The following is a 24,695-nucleotide window of genomic DNA, read 5'->3' as shown; positions in this document are numbered from 1 at the left end:
CTCATAACAGCTGAATCTCTAAGTTAAAGAAAGGAGTCTAACATGGGGAATTTATTCTTCTCTTTTTTGCCTTGAAATTGAAATTGTTTTTGCCATATGTCCCTTCACAACATTGCTTTCATGAAGTAAACATTTTTGGGCATGACATGATGTTTTTTTTAGGGATTTCCTGCCTGTTTAACAGGAGTTACAGTGGGCACAGGATCTGTAAGAGGAAAGTAACGAATTTCTCAATTTGTGATCTGAGTTGTATTGGTGGGAACTGGTGGCGGTTTTAGTAGAGAAGTTGCTGGTTGTTTTGAAAGCAGTTTGAGCTCTCAGATACTCTGACCTGACCCTTATTATTTCATTCTTTTACTGCTTCTGGATTGCTTTTCATGCTCTTCTCTTCATACAATTTTGCCTTGAAAATCTGTGGTAATGTTCCTCACACAATTTACGACTGTCCTGCACAAAGAGGGCCGAGAGACACTAAGATCCCTCTTGCTAGGACAGAGTTTTGTGGATTTCCCCGTTCCCCTTTTCACTCTGACACTTAAATGTAAAGCAATGAGTGGAGACCACGCTGGAAGAAAGAACGTGGACCAAAATCTCTTCATATGCACCTTGGCACATACAATACGTGTCCAGGGAAATACACATTTGAAACTACCTTTATTAGCTTCACCTCAGATCTTAATGTAAAAGGATATCTTGACGAGTGCCTCTAAGGTCATTCATTACATGGATATCTTTAGGTTTTCAAAAGAGATGCTTCTCCATGTTGCCCCTCACCCCACAGTTCTGCTCATTCATGCCAGTGCTCCTCAGCCCAGCACTGTGAGCAAAGCCAAACCAGGCGATTCTGCCAAAAAGGCGCCAGCAGATGGTTGTTTTAAAAAGAAGATGCATGGACCTCTGCCACTGGGAATTAATTTTGTATCAACATGTCTCATGGTACAAGGGTTCTCTAGGATGCTATCAGATGGAAATGACAGGATCATGGCCTCAAGTAAATATTATTAAATCTCAGACTAGGAAGTAAAGACTGCTCATACTCTAATTCTCCATGTCAGCCCTACTGTCTAGTTATGCGATTCAAACACAGTCCGTAGTGTATTTGCTCCTTCTGGCGAGAGAATATGCTGATACCATAGCCTCTTCAAATGAGATTTAAAGATCTTTGGTGATTATATTTATTATGTAAATTTATTAGGTAAGAAAAGAGAAATATTGATTGTATAATACCAAACATTACACTCTTCACAGTTCTATCGTTCAGTTCACTGGGTTGAAATATAGTACATTGACTTAATCTGAAACAAAGAGGTGCAGTTCAATGTGCCTTGAACATGTACATTAGATCCTTTCTAAAAAGATTCTGATATTTATTTACCAGCCACAATGATTCACCTCAATGAGGTGAAAGAAAAAGAAAGAATAAGAAATAAGATTTAAAGACACAATTTTATAGCTCTGTTGCCTCCATCCTAATACGAGACACGGTCCTGTTATACTACAAACCTTTTATTTCTTTTGTGTGCTTTTAACCACAAGATAGTGTTTTTCTAATGTTGTGATTTTGTCAATGGTGGCAAACCACTTCATTCTTCCACAATGCTTCCTGACGTTGAGCTCAATTTCTCAGCCGTGACAGAACTGTCAAGTGTCCTTCTGAGGCTTCAAGAGGACACCAAACACTATGCAAGTGAGACACATTAGGGAAAATGAGTGGAAAAACACATCAAGGGCCTAATGTATCACATCACTTTGAACTGCTTATCCAGTTCAGGGTCATGGTGACTATCCCAGGAAGCATTCCGTACAAGGCAGGGCACACGCAGAATTTATCTATATGCCACTAGTTGTTTCATGTTTTTTCACTTTATCTTATTTGATTTCATCTTTTACTATCATCAATATCAGGTCAGAGAATGGCGTTCCAGAATTTGGGAGCACTGGTTGAAAATTTCTCTGCTTGCCCAAAGCATGCAAATAGTGAAAGGGATCTCTTTTAGTATATGTAACACGTCTGCAACCCTCCTCCCAGCATAGGGGACAAAGAAAGGAGACTACCCAGGGGAATACCACATACATGCTCCCTTTAAGAATGATACATGCAAAGACAGAAAAATGCAAAAGGAAATGCTTTTAAAGAAAATGCCTTTACACTTTTTATGTTAAATGTGATTTCTCTGAACAAGACTTAAATGTTTAGCTCATTAAATAGTTCCATGCCATCCAGTCATTGTGAGTGAGCAGATTTATCTTTATCTCACTTCGTTAAAGAGTAGCTGTCACAATGTTAGATGAGGTGCCTTTGACTACTCTCTCCCTCCGAATTTAAGACGATATTATAAAGGGGCTGACCATGGAGGTGGTATTAGGATATCCAACTGATATCCAAATGAGAGCTACTGTAGTTGCCCCTGTTTGTGCACCTGTTTTAACATCTGATGCTTGTTTGGCTCGGTAACTTGTTCCATAGTCCCACAACTCTTTGGGTAAAGACATGCCTCCTGTTAGTGTTAAATGTTCTTCCACATAGTTTCCACTTGTGCCATTTGGTTCATGTTTCACTGTCCATTCTGAAGAAATCCAGTGGGTTAACTTTCTATGAATGGCTTTTGAAGATTTGAATCAGGTCCCCTCTTCTCTGGGCAGATTCCAGAACAGCACTAACTTTTCTGTGAAGTAGTGACCACAATTGTATACAATATCTTAAATGAAGAAGACACCTGAAGAAAGCACCTGAAGAAGGCTCCACAGCCGAAACGTCTCTTTTCTCTTTCCTTTCAGCATGGAATAAACCTTTACCTGTTCCTTTGCAGCCTCTGCATGCTGACGCTGCTACCTACTTCAACATCATATCCTAAATGAGCCCTTACTGTTACATTATACAATTAGAACATAACATCCCTTGATTTAAATTCTACTCTTTTAACTATATGTCCTAACCTTTTGTTTCCCTTAATCGCTTCCCTACATTGTCTAGAAGATGTAAATGACGCGTCAACATAAACATCAAAGACTTTTTTATAAGCAGCCTCTTGTAGCTTTTCCTATTTTGTATTTATAGTTGATATTTTTACTACCTGCATGCAAAAACCCCACACTTATCTATGTTAAATGTTATCTACCAAGTATTTGCCCAGTTGTGACATTTAGCAAAAACTTTTTGTGAACTGAGATTGCTGCGTCTACAGTGTTTGCTAACTTGGTACCATCTGCTTGACTACTTTATTATTCTGAGATCTAGATCATTTAAATAAATTTAGAAGCACAGTTTTCCTAGTACAGATCCCTGTGGTACACCACTAATTACTCTCACCCCATTTGAGCATTGATCCCTTATGCATATTCCCTGTGTTCTGTTTAATTACCATTCCTCAGTCGAAAACACTTGCCTTTCCTTGATCACATGTTTTATGGGGACCTTTATCAAAAGCCTTCTGATATTCTAAATACAGCATATCATATGCCCTATATTTATCTATCACTGTTGTTGCTTTACTACATCTATTCTGACTTATTCCCAGGATATTACTTCCATACAGGAAATCCTTTTGTGTAGTTCCTATCATCATTTCCATTACATGTAATAGAAGCCAGACTTATGGGTCTATAATTAAATGGTTCATTTTTCTCAACTTTTTATGGATAGGGACAGCATTAGCAATTCTCCAGTCCCTGGGTACTACCCCTGTCTTAAGGGACTGTTGGGAGAGTTTTGTCAATGGCTTTTAAATAACATCTCATGTTTCCCTGAGTACTATTGGAAAGATACCATCAGGCCCTGGGGAGGTATTAGTCCTGAGTGCCTCTAGTACCCAAAACACATCTCCCTCTTCTGTGCCAATACTATCTAATACAGAACTGTCTTCTGTCTTGTCATTTCCCTAGGCATGTGGTTCACTTCTTCCTCAGTGAACACGTGGGTGAAATATTCATTCTGTACATCAGCCATTTCCCTTTCATAGTCATAGGTTTTTCCGTTTTTTGTCCCAGATATATTTTTCTTCATCCTTGATGGTTCTTTTCCTGTTGTAGTACTGATAGAAATTTGTAATATTTAATTCAGTCTCCATTGTAATATTCCTTTCGATTTCTTTCTTGGCCTATCTAATACCTGTGCTTGCAGGTAACTGTAACTTTAACTGTGCTTGCAATACCCCTTGTCTTGATCTGGATCCTTCCATCCATTTTCTAAATAGCTTTATTCAATACAGTGTTGAGGGGGAGCTGGAGCCTGTACCAGCAAGCAATGGGCGCAAGGCAGGGTACACCCTGGGTGAGACGCACCCAACACAGGGTAGACACAGACATACTCACACCAGGGCCATTTTACCAGATGCTAATTAACCTATTAGATGTCAGTATGCCAGGAAGAAACCAAACCACCAAGAGGGGACCAAACCATGCCAAGGGGGGAAAATACATAGAGTTACATACAGACAGCACTCCAGGAAATGAACCCAGGGTCCCAGTACTGAGAGGCAGCAATGCTAGCTACTGCGCCACCATGTCGGTCTGAGCTGTGTCTCGTTGTTTTTCATGTTTTCTCTTAGATTTTTCCGAATCGATTTGTTTATCCATTAGGAATACTAACCTACTGACTTTTCGGATGAGTTTGTTCCCTACTTGGAGTAGAATCTGTTGCCATCCATTTTCCACTGATTTCATATTAATCCTATCCAGTTTCTCTTCTCTTCAAATGTCCATTTCCTACAACAATTTACTTTCTGGAAATTGTAAACCGGGAATTGTAAACATGCCTTGATCTCAACCTAAACAGTTTCCAACTAATGGAGTTTTTAATGAAAGTTCGGGAGGAATGAAGGCAGCCACGCTCATTTGACACAGCTGCCGCAATTCTCACTAATCCTGACGTAAGCAACCGGTCTCCATATATATCAAATGTCACCCTCTCCTCTTCCTCGTTCGTTTTCTGCATCCCTCCTCCACCCCCTCTCCACCTTTGCAGCTACCCAATTGGTCGTATGGGGGTCCTATCCTCCCCGTCCAACGGCCGGGAGGTTGGCCCTCAGCCAAGCGGGTTACGCCAAATTTCCACATCCCAATAAACGATACTAATTTCTCCCAAGCTTTCGGCTGCTGTCATTCCTCGTGAATACTTTAAAGTGTGCCATATTATGATCACAGTGATCCCAACAATATGTATTAAGCAAAGTGGAGACTAGCGTGAGTTTAAATGAGAGATGGCCTTAACGTTATGTTAGAGATAGCCTTAAAGTTGAGATTACCGATAAGACCGTCACAATTGCTTTTGCAAAAAAAACATTAGAAAGGGTTAAATAGCCTCCATGAAGATGTGATGCTCTTTTGCATATGACCCCTTCAAATGAAGCTTTGCCATGTTGATTTAGAGGTTTTCTGACCCAGGTAACGTCTCCTCAGACAGGAGGAGCTGTGACAATGTTGACGTGATTTTCCCAAAGTCCCAGGGATCACTGGCCAATATATTAAGTGTTAGACAACTATTGATTTCAATACTTGCCCTGAAACGAACCGCCTGTGTGGCCATGTGTATGGTCCTTTCTTCTCTGTTAATCTTCAGCCCCTGCTAAATGAGACTCCAAAACAGCTTAACCAAGACGAATAATGCTGCGTTTTAAGAAGATGGATTACTCTGAAAAAAGAAGCAAGAAGTAGTGAGAGAAAACATTTGAGAAGGTGACGTATTTGACAAGTCTGAAGAGCTCCTCTGCAATTAGAGGATTATATAGTAAAGTAGCAAACACTTCAAAACGATTGCACCTTTCTAAAGTCCCAACCACTTCAGCTGGTTTTTAGATTTTTTTTTCCGTACACAGACAGACCCATTTAGTGAAGATGTCTAAATACGCCTGTGGGTGTAGTGTTATATCAAATTTACTTAAGAATCCCCCTGCCAAAGAGATAATGCAACCAAAATAAAAACCAGGTCAGACAGGGAGGATTACAATGAGTTTACATGAACACTGAAGTATAAAGGCTAATTGAAACGGGCCAACGGAACAGATAGTGTGGCTGTGGAGACGTTTGTTTTTGTTTTTTTTCCAGTGATGGGAAAGTGATGAGAACGAGAACCTGTAATAGAGAAACTGATAGGAATAAGGAAGTCTACCAAAAAAAAAATAGTGATCACCAGAGGAATAATGAGGGATCATACATCCTGGACGTGTGAAGCTTGTGCAGTCTGGTTCCTTGCTCTCCCTTTAGTCATTCCAGACAGTGTCTTGCGTAATGGCAGCAATTCCAACTGGTCCGGTGGAATGCGCCGTGACGTCTGCGCTGTGTGCCAGTACATTCCTCTGGACATAGCCAAGTCAGCTGACAAGACCTATAAGAAATGCCAACCCACTCAGGCGTCTGTGTGTCCTTAATAGAGCACATCTTCAAGCCCACCTGTTTCGCGAAGAACCGGGCTTCTTTTACCCTCCAGTTGCTTTTCTAATGAGACTCCACTTATGTTCTTACACAAGTAAGAATCCTGTACAAACAACATTACCAAAAGGACAAAGTGCATAATTTGGGGTCTCTCTGTCAGTGAGGAACTGTTTCTGGTTCAGATTCATTGCATTGGGTAACAATGTGACTAAAAAAAATCATCAGATCTCTATAGGTAATATCTTGCAGTGTAAATATGGAATAATATAGGAATGAAAAGTGATTTTATACTACCTTTTGTCCATTTTTTTCTGAGGGGAAACTGCAAGTCACCCAGCTAGTTAATTAATTTACTTGGTGATAGTCATTTTTCCATTGAGACAATTAAGTTAAATTCTCCTTCCATTCTTATGTCTCTAATTAGGACCTTAACTAGACCTACTATGGTAACTTTCACAAATATGTACGCCACGAGCAAAACCGTCACTACCATTGTAATTGTGTTCTCTAACATTTCAAAAATCTTACTTGAAATGCCATTTAGAATTTTCATTGACACCATATTTCAGTGGTTTCCGACCCTTGTCCTGGAGTAACATTGTTTTCTCCTGGTTTTTGCTCCAGGCAAGTTCTTAATCACAGGCCAATTGATTTCAGTTTACTATTCAGGACACAATTGTAAATTTTCTTTTAGCTCTTAAAAGGTCAAAGGAGATTTGTAATAGTTTTCCACACTGTACATATTTACTGCTCTTATTCAGTTTAGTTGCCTTGAATGTAACCAATTGGACCTTTTTTTTTCAGTGGGGAGACTAGACAGACTTTTAACAGTTAAAACGATGTAACATACTTACATTGTGTGTCTCCCCCATTCAACTAAACATGTTAACATATTAATGCTTTGGAAGGATCTTGGCAGACCAGACATGCATTTCTAATGATCTGTTTTCAAATTCTCCTCAGGTAATAGGTGAAGTACCCTTAAATAGCATACACAAAAGAGTCACAGTGCCAGTGTTATGCACTAGATTTAAATATGAGACGAGGTGTCTCATTCCTGTAAGTCCATTACATTATCATGAAGAGCAGTCTTTATCTTTGTGGACCCTCAAGGGGTCAAACTCTTGATCACCCATCTTACCAGGCTGAATATTTACAGTAAATGGTTTTAAGTGCTCACAAATGTTTTGCCAAATCTTTCACATCCACAGCTCTTCAGCAGGTTAACAGCCCTTAAGAGTTTGACCTTCCCTTAAGTGTCCTCTTCTGCTGAAATGTAAAGATCGCTCTAAAAGTATTTTTCATAGGTCGAATGATTACACAGCAAAAAAGACAATCCCATACTCAAAGGGTGGCTTTTTAAAATCAATTTGAAATCACTTACAGCGTTCTGTAATCATATTATTTCCATTTGTGCCAAAGAATAGGATTATGTCTTGATAATCTCTGATTTCAAAACATGTCCTGCACTTTCTTCTTTTATTACATTTTTCGGAACTTGACATTTTGAGGAAACCTTTTTAGCAAAGTGACGTGAAATCCAGATCAAGTACCCTGGCTAATCTCATTAATTCTCCCTTTGATATGACCTACGCCTTTTTTATTTTTCCCTGTTCACAATCCTACTGTTAAAATTGGGAGGTCTGCTTGAAGCTAAGAGCTGTATTTTAAAAGCTGATAATTGTGAAAAAAATAATTGGTAATAACTCCTAAAGTGACCTAACGTCCAAAAAGCCTGCATTTCACATGCAAACTGATTAACCTTTTTTCCACACTTCCTCATAACACTTCAGAGCTGAAGCCTTTGAGAGCTGGGACTGAAGGAACCCTGTGGATAAGAAAACTGTTCCTTAATAGGGAGGACAGCAGCCTCCGGGCCCTAGGCATCGTGTACAGGGTTACTGATCTGGAACTGACAGGTGAGGACTGGGGACACTGCAGCTGCCCTGCTACAGCCCTACCTAGCAGCTGCTGTTTCAGGGAGGTCTCTAAAGCAAGGCAATTATGAACTTTAGGGGCAGATATATGAAATGAGATAAAAAATACGTTTTTTTCTAATAACATTTTATTCATCGACAAACAAGAACTATTAAGTGACTCATATTACAAGCCTTTAAGAGCCAGTTCACAGTAGAAGTATCAATGATACTTTCCATGAAATAGTTTAAATGAGAAAGATTAACCCACCCGGGACCATGGGTTTATCTGTGGCATGGAAGGTCACAAGATTAAATGTTTGCATTTCACAATTTCATTCTTCCTAAATTTGAATAAATGGGCTTTCCTTCAGCTGGCTGACTACTAGGCTTTGGACTATCTTCCAACTACATAATGCAGTAGGAATTTGGTTTTTTTTTGTGTCTGACCATATAAATTTTCTATTGATCTTTTAGAGCTGTAATGCCTGTTTCTAAAAAAAAGTTAGGGTCTTTCTAGTACTTATAGGTATGTAATGTATACATGTATATAAGGGCATATACAGTGAATGTACGCATGTTAAAACAAGTTTCTTCTACTATACAGCATCAGTGCATGTCGATCCACAAAGGTTGTTTCCTTTCTTATTTTAAAGGTGCAGCAGTATAGCTTTCATGTCATGAATTTAAAACCAATTTAAAAGCATCTTAAGTCAACACTGGCATGATTTCACAAAATTTCAGTTTTGCTTAAAATGAACTGCTATCTAACAACTATAACTTACTGATATTTTCACATTTGTTTTTCAATTCTACTTGTGAATTAAGATCCTCAGTTCACAAGACTTAAAAGCTTCATCACAGCAAAAAAAAAAGTTAAATTAAAAAAGAAAATAAAGCTTCGTATATCAAAGCAATAGAATCTGAGTCAATATTTATTTAGGATACAAAAATATATTTCACAGCACAGTATTAATAAATTTACAACAACCGGCTCTATAACATTACAAATACATTTCTATAAAAAGCTAATTAAATTATATTCCAGCTCAAGTTTTGTATGAAAATGCAGCACAGAAGCACACATCAAGCTGCCAGTTGTGTTGCCTGTAATGTTTTCTTTTACTGTCCATCTCATTCAAAGGAACACTAACGGGTTTTTACAAATGCAGAACAGCTCTAAGAGTGTACAGGATGCAGAGCAAGGTCTGTGTTTCCGAGGCCAAAGCGTCTGTCTGGCGCTCACAGCTCATTCTTCTTCATGCCTGCGATTCTCTGTTTATTTCGACAGCCCGTGCCAACAGCCTTTCCTCCTCGTCACATATCTGCAAACATGAGAAGCACAACACGATCAGTATGTCCTCAGGCTCCAGTGGTGTTAACGCTATAATTAGTGGTGGATTAAATTTTATTTATTTCTCATTGACAGGCCCCGTAAACAGCAGAGTGGAAATGGCCTTCAGCTGTTCGGTGTGAGTGTCCAGGAAGACTGAAAGGGAAAGTCCTGCTGGCCCTTGTTGGAAATAATGTACCTTAGCTAGGATATTTTTTAAACTAAGGCTTGAGTTCAGAAAAAAAAAGCCTAAAGAAGCAAACCGATCAATTACGAGCAACAATTAGCATCTTTAAGGGCCCAGCTGGAATGAAAACCAGTAGACAAAATTGATCTATCAGGACCAGAAATGAGAACTACTGTGTTAAACTAAATGAATTCGCATCTTTTAACAGGCTGATTTCACACCTCTGCTTTGTAAATTCTCTCTCTGCTTTGTAAATCTGCAGCAAAAGAATGACAAGTACGGCTTTAGTACAAATCTGAGAATAAGTTATTCCTTGAGAACAGGAAAAGTAGTGCTTAGTACTTACTTGCTAAAGTCCTGTCCAGATCTGCAATAAAATCTTCTAATTCCTTTGTGTCACCAAGTTTTGCTGAAAATGTATTTAAAAAAGTTACATTACACTCCAGTCGCATTTGTTGATTTCTCTAATAAAAAAAGTTAAGCATGAAATCAAAATTACTTTTGTATTCTTAATTTTAGAACCCCAGAGTGAGTGAAACACATATCTAATAGTTACAGGTATTACCCACAGGTAACAAGTGCAAATCACTATTTATGTGGGAGTCTTTGACATTTTAACACAAAACTTCACAAGAACAGTCTATCTGTGTATATACTACATGAAACAGCCAAGGAAAGAGAAAATAGTATCAGCTCAGTTCATTTTTTAATTGCTATCATGCATTTGGTATTTAGTATCTGTCATCATAACCAATAGCCATAGGACGCCTTCACAAACTGTAAATCTGTGCAAGTATATACAACTCAGAACTACCACTTTACACAGAGGAAAGAAAAAGAAAAACTCCCAAAGGAAAATATTGAACCTCTGTGGGTCCTAGGCCTAACAATTTGCTTCCTCTCCAGGTAGGATGTCATGAACTTTAGCGGGTTCATTTAGTATAACAGTGGACATGAGCAGACTGTTCTCAAGGTTTCAAATGCAGGCGATTGAGGATACAGAAGTACAGTCTGATTTTACAATTCCTCTCCCTACGCCTATTTTCCCGTTTCATTCAAAAACAACTTCGGGATGGCCCAATTGGAGAATGTGAAAGAGGGGTGGCAGGGGAGCTCTGTACCTCTGCGTGTCGTCACTGTTGGAGTGGGTGAGGAGGGTGAAAACACTGTTGGCGAGTTGAGCTTTTCATCGCTGAAGCTGAAGCTGTTTCTGTGAAGGGAATCTGCACCTGTTGGAAAGACAACAATAGTAATTTAACTTTTTTTCTCTGCCCACCAAGTCAAGCAGAAGGAGTAATTTGCTGAGAGTGCGATTACAGAGCGCAGGGATCTCTGTGCCTGTCACTGAGATTCCCACAAAAGACGCTAACCTCTCTCGCATGGGGAGGACACATCAGGAAGAGGCACCGCATTCCAACACCCTCACATGCTGGGCATGGATCCCTGTAAACGTGTTTGGGATTTATATCCATATTCAGCCAGCTAGCTTCTAATGTGTCAATAGTACAGGTATGTTGAGCGTCATCTCATAATGACATGTTCACTTTTCTTCTTTTCTCATGCTCACATGTTCTCCTGTGCACACTGTACCTTTTTAAGTTTGAGCTCCAAATCATTGGCTCATTTTACAGTGTTGATTTAAAGCTACAGTCTCGCAGAGCTATGTACTGTACAGTTCCATCTACTCTTCTTTGGTGTACACTCTGGGCTTTTGTCTCCTGTTTGGCTTTCACAAGTTTTAAGACATGCAGCCTTGTCAGACGACTAATTTGTCTTTCTGTTCGTCTTGGTTCTCCATGTTCTTTCAATGATAATCTCTTCACATGATTATAGGATTGTTTGCTTTACATGTGAAATCCTGACTAAAACAGGAATGCCAGATCAGGTAGGTAAAACAATCTTCCAAATATCGATTACCATGGTATTGAAAGTGAAATAATTCCCAATATTTCATAAAGGGATGTATATAATATGGGGATGGTAAAATCCTTTGTAGCCTTATCATGAAAGTAAGACTTCTTCCAAGGGAAGTCATTCATATTTTCTGACAAATTCTACAACTTATTAATTTGCAGGCAATGTTAAATGCCAGCCAAAATGGGTTTTAAAGCATCAATAAAATATCTAAAAAAATGGGCACAAAGTGCCAGATCAATGCAGTACAATTCTATTATTCCCAGACATTGCCTTATTTATAGAACAACCACTGACTCAAAAATTGTTAATGTAGTGCTCATCCACAAAAAAAGGCAAGAAACCATACAATTAAGAATTGAAAGGCAGACCTTGATTAATTAGCATTAGAATTTTAACCATCAACAGCAGTGATGGATGCAAACTGATACATGTGAAATGATCAGATATATTGAGATTTTCAGAAGGCTTTTGATAATGTTCACCATAGACGATAAATTAGAAACTCAAAGGAGACATTTTGAAATGTTGAATAGACAACAGAACAATGAACAGAAAACAGTACGACTAATAAAGAAATGTACAAATTAAGTTGATGTTATTATTGGAGTACTACAAGGATCACTATTAGAACTACTGCTCTTCATAATTAACATGATTAAATCTAGATAATTGACATACAGTAAATTTGTCAGGTTTGTACATTATGTCAAAAGGGGGCATTAGCAAAGGCAGGAAAATAAATAAAAAAAGATTTAAACAAAATTTAAGACAGATGACATTTAATGTAGACAAATGCACAGTGGTTCAATCTGGTAGCAAAAGCATAAGTGGAAGATTGTTTCGGGAAGTTATTTAAAAAACACTGTGACCTCAAGGGAATCTAGTTACGTTAATGTAAGGATATATAAAAAAGTGCAAAATCTGAACCAAAGAATGTTGTTTTGACACTGTACAATGCATACGTAAAAACTCATTTAGAACAGTGCACAATTCTGGCTCCACTTTATGAAAATGACATTGTATCTCTGTAACCAGTTCAAGACTTAAAGGGACCAGATTCAAGTATTTAAAACCCACAAACACATTGACAAAGTCAGTCTAATGGGCATCTTGCTATGGAAAACATTTAAAACTGAGAACATACTGTATGGTACTTTCTACTGAGAGGACTGTGGGAATCTGGATCAAGCTGTCCAGTCAGCCTGTTGAATGTGATATCCTGGTGCCGTTTAAGAAAACTGCCGGGTAACTGCCTCAAATCAATGAGTTAATGGCAACCAAATGGGCTGAGATGAATAGGTTCCTCTCATGATCATGAGCTTGAATCCATTTAGGAATCCATCAAGTTAAGTCTAATTCCACAATGAAAAGCAGAGAGAAAGGAAAAACAATGTCTTGAGCCTTCTTCAGGTGTAGGATTTCTTCCTTTGCTTCAAACACATTGACACTGCAACAAACACACTGACACTGCTCCAAACATGAACCTCGCATCTATTTAGGAACATAACCATTTTAAATCAGAGTAGACCCTTACAGTTAGTTCATTTGGTTGTTAGTAATGAATTGATCAAAGGGACTCCTCAAGCCACTTTTTTAAAGGTGCCAGGGCATCAGCTTAGACATTTCTGGCTGGGTAGTCTGTACATACTCCCACCACCCTTTGGGTAAAGACAGTTGCTGTTTGCTCTTATGTCTTTTTTAAAGACACATCTTTTCCCTCTTGTGTCCTCCAGCTTGAGTTTCACTGCTGGTTTTGAAGTCTGCTGGGCTGGGTTTTTGATTGGCAGTTATTAAAGGCTGACATCAGTCAAGTTCTGGATGGGACCCTTATCCAGCTCATTTTTGAGCTCATTCTTTCAGTTTCACATGATGCCTGCTTGTAGCTCCTTGTCATCTGTGTGCACTGTGTAGATGTGAAAAGAAATGTATGCAGGGAACAGAAAAGAGGTTGTAATTAGATCTTAGCTTCTGGGACTAGTTTAATGCGTTTTCCCATAACACCATGGAGAGCAACGAATGAGTCCATTCATGCCAATAGCATTTCTAAAGAAAATTCCTGAAAGCTTCTTCAAAATCCCTCTCTTTGCACAAGCTTGTGCACAAGTGTGACAGAAATGCTGTTTACAGTTGGGGATATTGTACTCTGTCGGCTCAGTCCATTCATTTCTTCTCATATTGTTGCTCCTGGCTGCATAAATAATAGTTCATTGCCTCAGGATGTATCTGCACAAATCCTGATTTTACTGCAAGTATTTCTGCTATCACCTCAAACTGCGACGGATCCCTTCTGTTAATCCAGCAGTTAGAAGGCTCTGCATAAGGGCTGTCTGTGCACCTGACAGTGGCTAACACTAGAAGTGACCGCTCACCGTCTTCCCAGTTTCAATGAATGCTCTGTCACGTGAACTCACTCAGATACATGGCAGCGTGAGCTCAGTTTTGATAGCGAGATGGACTGCCCATCGTCGCAAAAAGATGATCTGTTGAAGCCTTTGGACGACAACATTTGAAGACAAAACTGAAACAGATACCCTGCCCTGTCTTCCCAAAGGGGTTGGTTTTGCCAGCCTTCTCTAAAGATGATGATTTACATGCAATCTCTGCTACTGTTCAGCAGGAGAATTACGAGGTACATTTTCAACTGCACACCCGCATCTCAGAGCAAGGACAAGAATTTGTAACGACATTTAAATAATCACACGGTCCTATACAGTTGTAAACAATGTAGCACTTATACAGTACCTTCTAAACAAAACATTTCGACTAGGCTATTAATCCTGCAAATGAAGGGGAATCAAAGTTTATAATTGTTTATAACTTACACATTCAATGGAATAACGCGAACACGTTCTACGTCAAGTTAAACAGACTGTCAACAGGGGCTCAATTGTGCTAAGTGTTGTCATTCTAGTTGGTTTTTCCTCTGCATGTAAACTTTGAAGAGTTACTAATTGCACTAAATTGCCTGCATAAATCTGCAACACAAATATCCTCATTTTTTGTGGACAATGGTCTTCTGCTGCAAAGGATAAAGCTACTCTTGTATTCCACAATATGCGACAGTATGGAGGTTACGAGCAACAGAATGAGATATTTTCAGCTACGCTAAGAAAAAAAATTCGTCTAAAATTAATCTGTTCCTATGGGTGGCGGTGTGGTTGGATACGTGGTTGAACTGAAGCACAAATGGGTGTGTACATGTTTGTAACATGTAGCTTATATGTAGCTTATATGTGGTCTGCTATATTAGAATACAAAGCGGTTCATGATGTAGTCTTAGCATTTTGTCAAGAACGGAATTTAATAGGCACTAATACTCAAAACGTATTAGTGACTTGAGTGCTTTCACTTGGAGGTTTATCGCATGCTATCCCAGAACAAATAGACGCGCAGATAGTGTGTCAGCAGGTGTTCACGCAGAAGAATATCGACCTTCTTTAAACGCGTATATTAAAATAATGCTTTATGGGTGGTTGTAATACTTGTGTTGAGGGAGGTATACTTTAGGTTTCTTGTAATTATTTTTTCTTCTGTGTAATTATTTTGTCTTTCCAAACCATATCGGCACGTGTATCAGACGTCACTGTTCTTCCCGATTACGAAAGTCTGTTTACACATGTGAAATTTGATATTAACCACTTATTTATTTTATAGTGCGGTAATCATCGATATCTGGTGGTTTGCTAAATGCAACTAACAACTTAGTCCTTTTGACAGATAACTTCTAATGTCCCAGTGTCGTCATAATAACAGTTGGATTATTTGAATGCCGTTATGTAAAATGGCATCATTAGGCATTACAGTACAAACCCACTCATCTTTTACACAAAATATGAAGCAAGATCCATACTTACTTTCTGAATCACTGATGCCACTATCGCTGACGCTGGCGCTACTCCTCCTCTTCATGGTTTTTAAATGCTCATCGTATCTAAAATGCCTCTTGCCCATAGGAGACGAAAAATCTTCAATAACAGCGTCAAATTCACAGAGAACTGCATTAAGATCATCATCATCTTCAAGAAAATGCGCTAGGAAAGAGAATAGTCGCATTTGGTTATTGATCATCGTTTTTTACAGGAGCAGACGAAGTACTGCAAATATAGTGACATGATTTGTGACTTCCCGGGCGGTTAAAGCTTCAAATGCTTTCAAAAACATCTAAAGGTCTACATTAAAGTACGTAATAGGGTCCAAGTTTGCCTGAAAATCAGCTTGAGCTTTTCGTCATTTAATTCCTACCTTCACACACCATAAACCATCCAAAAGCTTTACAGCATTTTTAGTTTAAGGTAAAATCAAAAGTTGAGATTTAAATAATTTCACAAGCTCTCCAGAACCGAGCCACCCAAACAAAAAGACTTGCAGTTATGCATCCCGTAATAAAATAAACGATATCCCCTTCAAGAACAACGCACTAAACACTTTAGGTTTCCATCCAAAACTTGTCTACATTGTCGACTGAAAACGCGTGCATTAACGTCAATTCATAAAACTTACATTTGCTCTGCGATTTCATTTTGGGAGATTTCATTATCCGAATATGTTATCCTTTGGATATATCCAATGCAGGAAATGAGTTATCCTGGATAACTACTTCTGATCAGTTCTTCTGATGCCCACTGCTGTAGACCTGCTAAATCCCACAACTGATTGTGCGCCACACTCCTTTAAATGCACTTCAGTCCCGGCGGGGGGCGGTGACTGGGCTCTCAGGAGGTGGAGGTTAGGACTGCCGCCGTACACTGCCTTCAGAGGAACTGGTACCGAAGGTACTGAAGGAACATTATCCAGTACCATCTAACGTTCAGAGGTTGCACGTTGGCTTAATTCCCAGAAGCGATGTTTGTTTATAAACACAGTTACTGGCACACATTAGTTGGCACACTGGCACAACCGACCGAATTAGTTACGAGTTTTCCTTTTCTTCCCGTTAGCGCAGATGTAGATGCCTAAGCTCCAAAATCACACGTTCAGCTAGTTTCAGGTTCATTTTAAAAATAATGAAGGGCAGAAAGTATTTCCATACTGCCGTGCCACTTAAAAGTAAAATGCATATACGAAGTAATTATAGATTAAATGAAAACAGCATGACTGAAAATGATATTAGTTTTAAGGGAGTTCGATAAAACGTAGTATTTAGGTCTGTCTGTGGACAGTTCCCTGGAGGGGGTTAATTACAAATCTATTGATTCACGAATTACCCTCCTCCTGCGAATGAAGGAGATCTTTTTCTCAGTGTTTTTGTTTTCCGACTTCACCTACCCACTGGTAGAGAAAAGCTACGACAAGGAAAACACATTTATTTGCAATCATACATAAAACATCTAGCAAGTTCATATTTTGTTAACAGTTACAATTTATTTATTAAACGCATTTTACGACGCTTTAAAGTTGCATTCCGAAATACTTTCATGGATGAGCAGCTGAAAGGCTTCTTTTTATGATTACTAACGACATGGAAAGAAATTATTACATACGTGATTTCACGGCATGCCCTTTTGTGGTAAAAATAAATATATGTTCCGTAAGTAACCAAATTTGTGAGTCTACACATTTGTGCAGTGTAGGGAACCACCTAGCGGTTCCGTAAAGAATTGCAGTCCCTACTAAACAATGTACCATCCCAAAACAGCGCCATATGGACCAATCACTTCTTTCACTAGATTCGTGATTAGATTAATAGCTTAATGGCTCAGACTTGATACAGAATCACAGACGACCAGCTTCTGAAACCCCTGGCAGTTATTTCACTGTTTCCCAGCACACAAGCCATCATGGCATGGTCGAAGTGTTTCTTCAAAGATGGAAGAGTCCGTCACCTCAGGGAATATTCACACCTTCGGTGTCTTTTCTAACAGCTGAGCAGATGGAAGGGACGAGAAATGTGTTTACAGCTGCACTTTTCTGTTGACTTTATTAATGACCATGTTAGACTTGCCACACATGGGGTTTTTTATAAAGTGCTAAAGGTAACACTTGGGATGGAGGAACTATGCTGATTCAGTTCACACGCTCTCCTCTGTGACTCTTTCCAACACAGTTTTCTGCCCGCCTCACCCTTTCCAACCTAATCCAAAGTAACGCAACAGAGCGATCAGTTATTTCAGTAAGAAATCTTATTTTCCTGGACCCATTTGCACCAAATAATACACCACATTCTTAATTGAACGCTGTTAAGAGAACCACAACTGAATAGTCCTTTTACACATTTTTTTAACAATTCTTCCACACTAAATCCAAAATGCTATAATAGCAGCTATATCTTTTGATGAACACTAAATTTGACACCTTGCCCATTCAAACTGATTCTGAGTTGAAAGAAAATCAAGTATAATTACTTATAAATTCCAGGGCAAACTGTACTTTGCAACAGAATTCAGTCTTCCAGATCTGTCCCATAGATTTTTTAAAAATACAAATTTTAGACTTTTTTTTTTAAATTGAATGAAACTCGAATGTGCAAACTTAATGTCTTCATGGATGAAAGAAGTTAAATTCCAGGAAAAAAATGCAAAAGTAATCAAAACTAAAATCTGTCGATTGCAGAAGTACTCACACCCTGTGTCAATACCTGGTGGAAGCACCTTTGGCGTAATTAAAGTTCTTACAGATAAATCCCCCGTTTTTCTTTGCAAACTTGCTCAAGCTCTGGCAGGTTGGCTGGGAATCGCTGATGGGCCGAAATTTTCCTGTTCTGCTTAAGGATTTTTGCTTCCTTCATGTTAGGCCACTTCAGTGTAGCTTTGGCTATAGGTCTTTGTCCCGCTGAGAGCCGAACTCTCATCCCTGTTCCACATCTTTAGCAGACAGAAGCGGGCTTTCCTCTAAGATTGCCTAAACAGATGATTCTTTTTCAGAATGTCTGGTTTTATAAATGATGAGCTATTCTTATCATTCTTATGTTAACACAAAGTTAGAATATTTCGCATACATAGCTCATATGTTGTTCTGGGTTTTTCAGTTTTATCATTTTAAACAGCCTACACTGCTGAATTTGTTCTTAGGTATATCTCATTCAAAATAATGTAATGTCCCATTTCTACTGCAATTGCATGGAAAAAAAGTGGAAAAAAAATTATCTGGATTGGAATGTAAAAAAATGTGTATGAAGTTCACATTTTCTAACAGTTTATTATCATTAAATATGCCTATGTGAAAAATTCCAACAGGTGTTGGAACAATTGGAACAGTTCTGGGTTAAAGGCCTTAACACAGTTATTAAACATACATATACAGTTAGTGTGAAAACATCCACATCTGAATTGAAAATTCTTTCGACTTTTTATTGAGGTATCACAGCACTCTGCTTTTAAACAAGTACATATATACACTTTCACCCCCGCGAATATGAAAGTTAATAGTTACATTGATGCCAAGAAACAGCTTAGTGATGTCTTAGAGACCGTCTAGATCAGTCCATGAGTAGCCGATAATACAGTACCACGTACTGATGCAACGAGCTGTATCTGGCTTCACATGTCCATTGTCATGGAACTGTAGAACAGAAATAAGAAATAGAATATTTTTTGCAATTTTTAAGTTGACAGGAGGACCCAACAGGCTCACTGCCATCACTGCATAAGCAGGAGTTCCTCTTCTAGCTTTAGAAATCATCACCATAACCCGTGTCTATGGCAGGTGGTAAACTGAGGATGTTCTCCGACCTGTCTTGTGCTGACCGGGAGGTGTCAGAGAGCAGGACGTGAGGAGACACAGAGCCAGCAGCAACAGCTCTGCCCTCCTGGCTGGAATGATGGGGGCTCTGCGTGGTGCGAACCAGAGGCTGGACAACAGCTACAAGGGCACAGAAGGAAATCTGTCAAGTACAGGTCTTTCTCCTGATGCGAGTTCCTTTCACCCGTTTGAACTCTGGAAACGGCCTGATGTCACTGAAATGACGAAAGAGGAAAGACGGCAATGCCCTTGGTTTTGGTTTAAGGTGATGCATAACGGCACTGAAGCGAGCCAATAACAGTCTGCACTTGACACTGCAAGGCTGCAGCAAAGGATCATCTGACCTGTGAAGGTTCTAGAAATATTTATGGCGCTCTAAGTCTTTCACAATAATTTGCATCCACTTTAACGTATACATTTATATATCAGGTACTGTATATAAGTAAACATCCCTATCGTGTTATGGGTAGTCCAGCCCATACGAATGAAATAAAAGGAGGAGCTCTTCTTCCTGTAATATTATCAACAGTAATAATAAGTCCTTACACTTATAAAGTGTTTTTCTGGACACTCCACTCAAAGCGCTTTACAGGTAATGGGGACTCCCCTCCTGGGGATGCGACAGCAGCCATAGTGTGCCAGAATGCTCACCAAACACCAGCTCTCAGTGGAGAGGAGAACAGAGTGATGAAGCCAGGTCATAGATAGGGACTGTTAGGCAGCCATAATTGATAAAGGCCAGGGGGAAATTTGGCCAGGACGCTGGGTTAAGACCCTTACTCTTTTTGAGAAATACCGTAGGATTTTTAATGACCACAAAGGGTCAGGACATAAGTTTTATCTTTCATCCGAAGGACGGCACCTTTTTACAGTATAGTGTCCCCATCACTACACTGGGGCATTAGGACCCACACAGGCTGCAGGGTGAGCGCCCCCTAGTGGCCCCACTAACACCTCATCCAGCAGCAACCTTAGCTTTCCCAGGAGGTCTCACATCCAGGTACTGACCAGGCTCACACCTGCTTAGCTTCAGTGGGTAGTCAGTTGTGAATTGGAGGGTGGGATAGCTGCTGGCTAAAAGAACTCCTGCACTCCTAAAAGTAGCTAGCAGTGAATGCAGGACTGATGCAGCTCATGTAGATACCCAGGTAACAGTGCAGAGCTGAAGCAGTTTGGCAAAGCCACTGAAGCAGGCATTCCCCAGGAGAGCTAACATTCGCAGGCTGACTCAGACCCACCTGGCCCCAGCCTCACTTTGGCTACTATCACCCATGTGATGGCACCAACTGCAGCAGAACCGCTGTGAATTTGATCATAAAACGTGCGGTGTTGTACAAGGTGTTGCACAACAGGTATTCCAAAGCCACCTTGTCACTTGTCAACACTACCCCTACACACACCCCTCTGCTGTGCTCCGACATAATAGCCTGCTTGAGATACTGGCACGCAGATGACACCTGTGCAAGAGGATTGCACAAAAGGCTTCTAATAACAGTTCTGTTTAAGTAACAGTCTTTGCACAACAAAAAAAGGAAATTCTGCATTCATACATTGTCAAGTATTCGTGCAACTGTTGACAATACTTCAAAGGCTTTAGAAACTACCCATGAATTCCTCCCCGGTAGACAAACCTTTGATCCCTTTAAAACACAATCATATTTAAATACTGTTTAAACATTTCTTTTAACATGAAAGCTGTGCAAATTCATATGGCTTTACTTAAGGATATTAGAGGTTAACGGTGTTTGCATGCCCTGTGGAACAAAAACCACAAAAGCATCGCAGGACATCTAGTGATGGTTTAAAAACATTTTCTGCGCACACAAAGTTACACATGCAGATGACTTTCTAATTAAATCATTATTTTTCAGCTGGAACTAAATAATTAGGTCATGAAACGTAATTTTGAAATGTTACACTCCAGTCTCGTGCTAGACTGAGACCAGTGTTCTTGCTGAACAACTTCACACTATTCTGCGTTTTTCTTTAACTCCCTCCAACGACAAAGAAAATATCTGTCCGTACACGACAATCTGCATTGAGATTTTTTTAAACGGTGAAGCACTATCAGAAAGCAGGATATTAGGAGAAGCCAAACCAGCACAAACAGCTCCTTGTCTTCCTGGTTCAGCTATAATCACACAATCTGATACTGCCCTACAAGACCTCTAGTTCAGCATTAATCTCAATGCGTCTTTACTCCAGCAAAGTGTTGCTACGAGGTCAGTTTTAGTATTTATTTTTCACGCTCACAATTTTGTATAGCTACTTAGCCTGGTTACATAAAATAAAAATACAATCAGAAGAAAAAAAAAAATAAAGTGCATTTTTATAAACCGACAATGAAAAAAAAGAGTTTGATCATTTTTGGCCCCAGCCACTTTACAGTTCAGTATTCTCTGGACTTGAAAAGTCCCTTCAATGAAGCCAGATGTCTAGGTTTGCCAGCACAAAGAAGAGGTAAGAATTTGATCATTAGACCTCAAAAGCGATCCAGTGCAATACTGACAGACGAGCATTGCTAGAAGCCCTAAATGACGAGCAGTAGGTGTAGAGTAATGATGCACATCTAACAGACGAGCCATAATTAGGATTCGCTACATCGCATTTGGCAGTAGACAAATCCATCGCAGCAACCTAGTGATGTCCTTGCCTGGCACGTGTATAGCAACCTTTTACTTAAGAGTCTTAGACGTGGGCTTCTTTTAAATAGAAGAGGGGATATCACCTCCCAGACTAGCACCTCACAATGTCTCGATCATGCTTTATTATTGCAGCCTACATTAGGGTCAAAAATAACTAAAGGTCCAAGTAGAGGGATCTGGAAGTATTTGCTACAACAACCAATGCACAAAGCGTTCTTTCCAATCCTCATCTTGGGCCAAGATCAAGTATACCCACTCACAGACAGGACAATAATAAAGTGGAATAAGCAGCTTGATCCCAGCATGGGGTGGGATGATCTCCTAACACGGAAGCTCTCAGCACAGACAAGGGCTCTGCACATCTTGTTCCTCCGAGAGGTGCACCATACTGCACTCACTAGGCTGTTTCAGTCTTAAGGGTTTGTGGTTCTTCAGCTTGTAGGCAAGGGTCATAAAGATGGCATCAACATGTTCCTTCTCTGTGGGGTCCCTTGCTGAAGTCTCAAAGAGGGGAAAGTTGTAGCTGTCAGCAAGCCTCTGAGCCAAAGAGGTGGAGACCTGACATCTATCCCTCAGGTCACACTTATTACCGACCAAGATTCGGGGCACCAGGGGAGAGACGGCGTGTCTGCCACACTCATCGATCCAGTCTGGCAAGTTCTCAAACGTCGACAGCTTAGTGATGTCGTACACGAAGATAACGGCGTGCACGTTCCTGTAGTAGTGCTCCACCATGCTTTTACGAAATCTCTCCTGGCCCGCCGTATCCCAGATTTGTAACTGAAAAGGAAAAGACATTTAGAATTAGGATGTTTTAACTACTAAAAACGTGAATTTCACAGGCTGTGGCAAATATGTAACTTCTCTGTAATTCAAGAGAGGGATAGTATATATGGTTGTGGTTTTCTTTTAGTTTACTGAACAATCAAACGTGCTTGTGTCCCTTTTCTACGTAGGGCTCTACAAACTACAGTTCAAAGCCCCTTCGGAGAGATATTGTAACGGGCTAGAGAAGTTTCGCTTCAATCACAAGAATCTAGGTGCAAGCTACAAAGATATTCTGTTATTTTAATTAACATATTAGGTATGATTAGCTCTATCGCTACATTTCATGCATTCCTGGAAATATGTACTGCACATATTGATTGAAGGGTACAAATGGGATGCCATCCCGTACAGGTTGCTTATGTGAGTCTTTGGTTGCAGCGACCCTCTAACCATTTCATTTCCATAGCATCACGATCAGACATTCTCCATATAATATTCTTAGTCCGAGGTGTAAACGCAGAAAACCTAGCACCGTAGGCTGTGCTTAAAAGGTGAAAGTGCGAAAACGGACTGCAGTAAAAAAAGCGCAACTCGGTAAATTAAAAAAAATCTGCACATATTTAGCTTTTCTCATCTTCGGTTTCTTTTAGAGTAAATAATTCAGAATAGATAACCTGAACATATTCACTTACAGCTGTAGGTTTAATACATCCTGCATTGTCAATGATCCATTTTACTACAGGAACACAAGTTTGATTTGTGCTCTGATTTGGGGGGTATTTTGTAGGTGCAGAAATAGGCCTAAACAAAATATTGCGAAGAATTACTCTCTATAACCTAATTTAAAACAAACAAAAAAAAAACATTTTGGGTCCGATACCCTCGACTTCTGCGTGAAGCAAAACGAATAATAAAAGATAATTAACACCTCCCCCCCACTAAGTTCATCCTTTATTTTCAACCTTTATACTACTTGGTAAAAAAAAACACTCTCACCTTGATGTTCTCTCCATCTATCTCTACGGTCCTTTCTCTAAAATCCACTCCGATTGTAGCCTCTGGATTTTTCAGAAATTTTCCACCGCAAAACCTGTAACTCAGGCAGGTTTTCCCAACATTGGAGTCACCGATTACAATTATCTTAAAAATCCGTGTTTGCAGACAGTCATATTCGGGATGCAAATCTTTCGTATTGGTCCTGTTATGCAAAGCAACAATACTGTAGACATTTTCGTTTTCCTTAGCCATTGCAGATAGACACCACGTTAAATATCGCGAGATGTGGGGAGATAAGGGGCACGCTTGGAGTCGGACCTGAAGTCACTTAGCAATGTTGACAAACTCTGTGCGTGGAGTTATTTCCAAAATACGGACGTCACATCGTCCAGCCAACTGGCAAGGATTACCGTTCCTATCTCATGATCTCAGTGTACCAATATACGTAAATGGTCTAAAGATATCCAACATATTTGGTAAGGTCATCAATCATGCCTTTATAAATGGTCTGTGAAATCACAGATAAAGTTTGTCCAGCTGCAACGTTGAATAAATAAGACATAATTTCCTATTATAATATTAGATACGATGGATGAACATTTTTCTAGTTTGCTTTTCACAGCCTTTAGATAGCGTTTTGCTTTTATAAGACAGGTTTTCTCAGACAATAATGTACATAAAACCACTTGTTTTCTGAATATTACCAATATTCCATCCAGAAAGTCACAATGACCCATACCAGTAAGGCTTCTAACTTTGGTAGTTAAGCATGCATTAGGATTCACGGAAGGATGGAGCAAGAACAGATGATTCTACAGTGAACAGGGACCAATACATTTTAATGTGACTGAAAACTTTGCATTTGTTTCGTTAGCGAACTCGTGACC

The 24,695-nt window shown here is 39.5% G+C and overlaps 2 protein-coding genes across 2 annotated transcripts; both read right to left on the bottom strand.

Annotated features, from left to right (window-relative positions):
• Positions 1–9,203: 9,203 nt before the first annotated feature.
• On the bottom strand, positions 9,204–16,392 carry rgcc (regulator of cell cycle). Its single transcript, XM_088913523.1, has 5 exons — positions 16,223–16,392; positions 15,577–15,753; positions 10,927–11,034; positions 10,152–10,214; positions 9,204–9,610 (listed from the first exon to the last, which is right to left on the bottom strand). The coding sequence occupies exons 1-5, from the start codon at positions 16,254–16,256 to the stop codon at positions 9,603–9,605; spliced, it is 390 nt and encodes a 129-aa protein (XP_088769649.1). The 5' UTR covers positions 16,257–16,392; the 3' UTR covers positions 9,204–9,602.
• A 5,923-nt stretch (positions 16,393–22,315) lies between these two features.
• LOC148835976 (ras-related protein Rab-33B) lies at positions 22,316–24,060 on the bottom strand. Its single transcript, XM_088914091.1, has 2 exons — positions 23,809–24,060; positions 22,316–22,824 (listed from the first exon to the last, which is right to left on the bottom strand). Exons 1-2 carry the CDS (start codon positions 24,058–24,060, stop codon positions 22,381–22,383), a joined length of 696 nt encoding a protein of 231 aa, XP_088770217.1. The 3' UTR covers positions 22,316–22,380.
• Between the last annotated feature and the right edge of the window lie 635 nt (positions 24,061–24,695).

The sequence above is a fragment of the Atractosteus spatula genome, chromosome 4, assembly GCF_055471065.1.
Source record: "Atractosteus spatula isolate fAtrSpa1 chromosome 4, fAtrSpa1.hap1, whole genome shotgun sequence".
Classification (NCBI taxonomy): domain Eukaryota; kingdom Metazoa; phylum Chordata; class Actinopteri; order Semionotiformes; family Lepisosteidae; genus Atractosteus; species Atractosteus spatula.
Note: the sequence above shows the minus strand (reverse complement) of the source record. Positions and strands in the feature narration are given on the sequence as shown.

Bases quoted from the DNA above. Each gene is read 5' to 3' on its own strand.
- rgcc (XM_088913523.1), bottom strand. From the start codon at position 16,256: ATGAAATCTCCCAAAATGAAATCGCAGAGCAAAT. The intron at 11,035-15,576 runs GTAAGTATGGAT...TCTTTCCAACAG, and splicing joins TGGCATCAGTGATTCAGAAA to GTGCAGATTCCCTTCACAGA. The intron at 10,215-10,926 runs GTACAGAGCTCC...ATACATTTTCAG, and splicing joins AACAGTGACGACACGCAGAG to CAAAACTTGGTGACACAAAG.
- LOC148835976 (XM_088914091.1), bottom strand. From the start codon at position 24,060: ATGGCTAAGGAAAACGAAAATGTCTACAGTATTGTTGCTTTGCATAAC. The intron at 22,825-23,808 runs GTGAGAGTGTTT...TTTCCTTTTCAG, and splicing joins TAGATGGAGAGAACATCAAG to TTACAAATCTGGGATACGGC.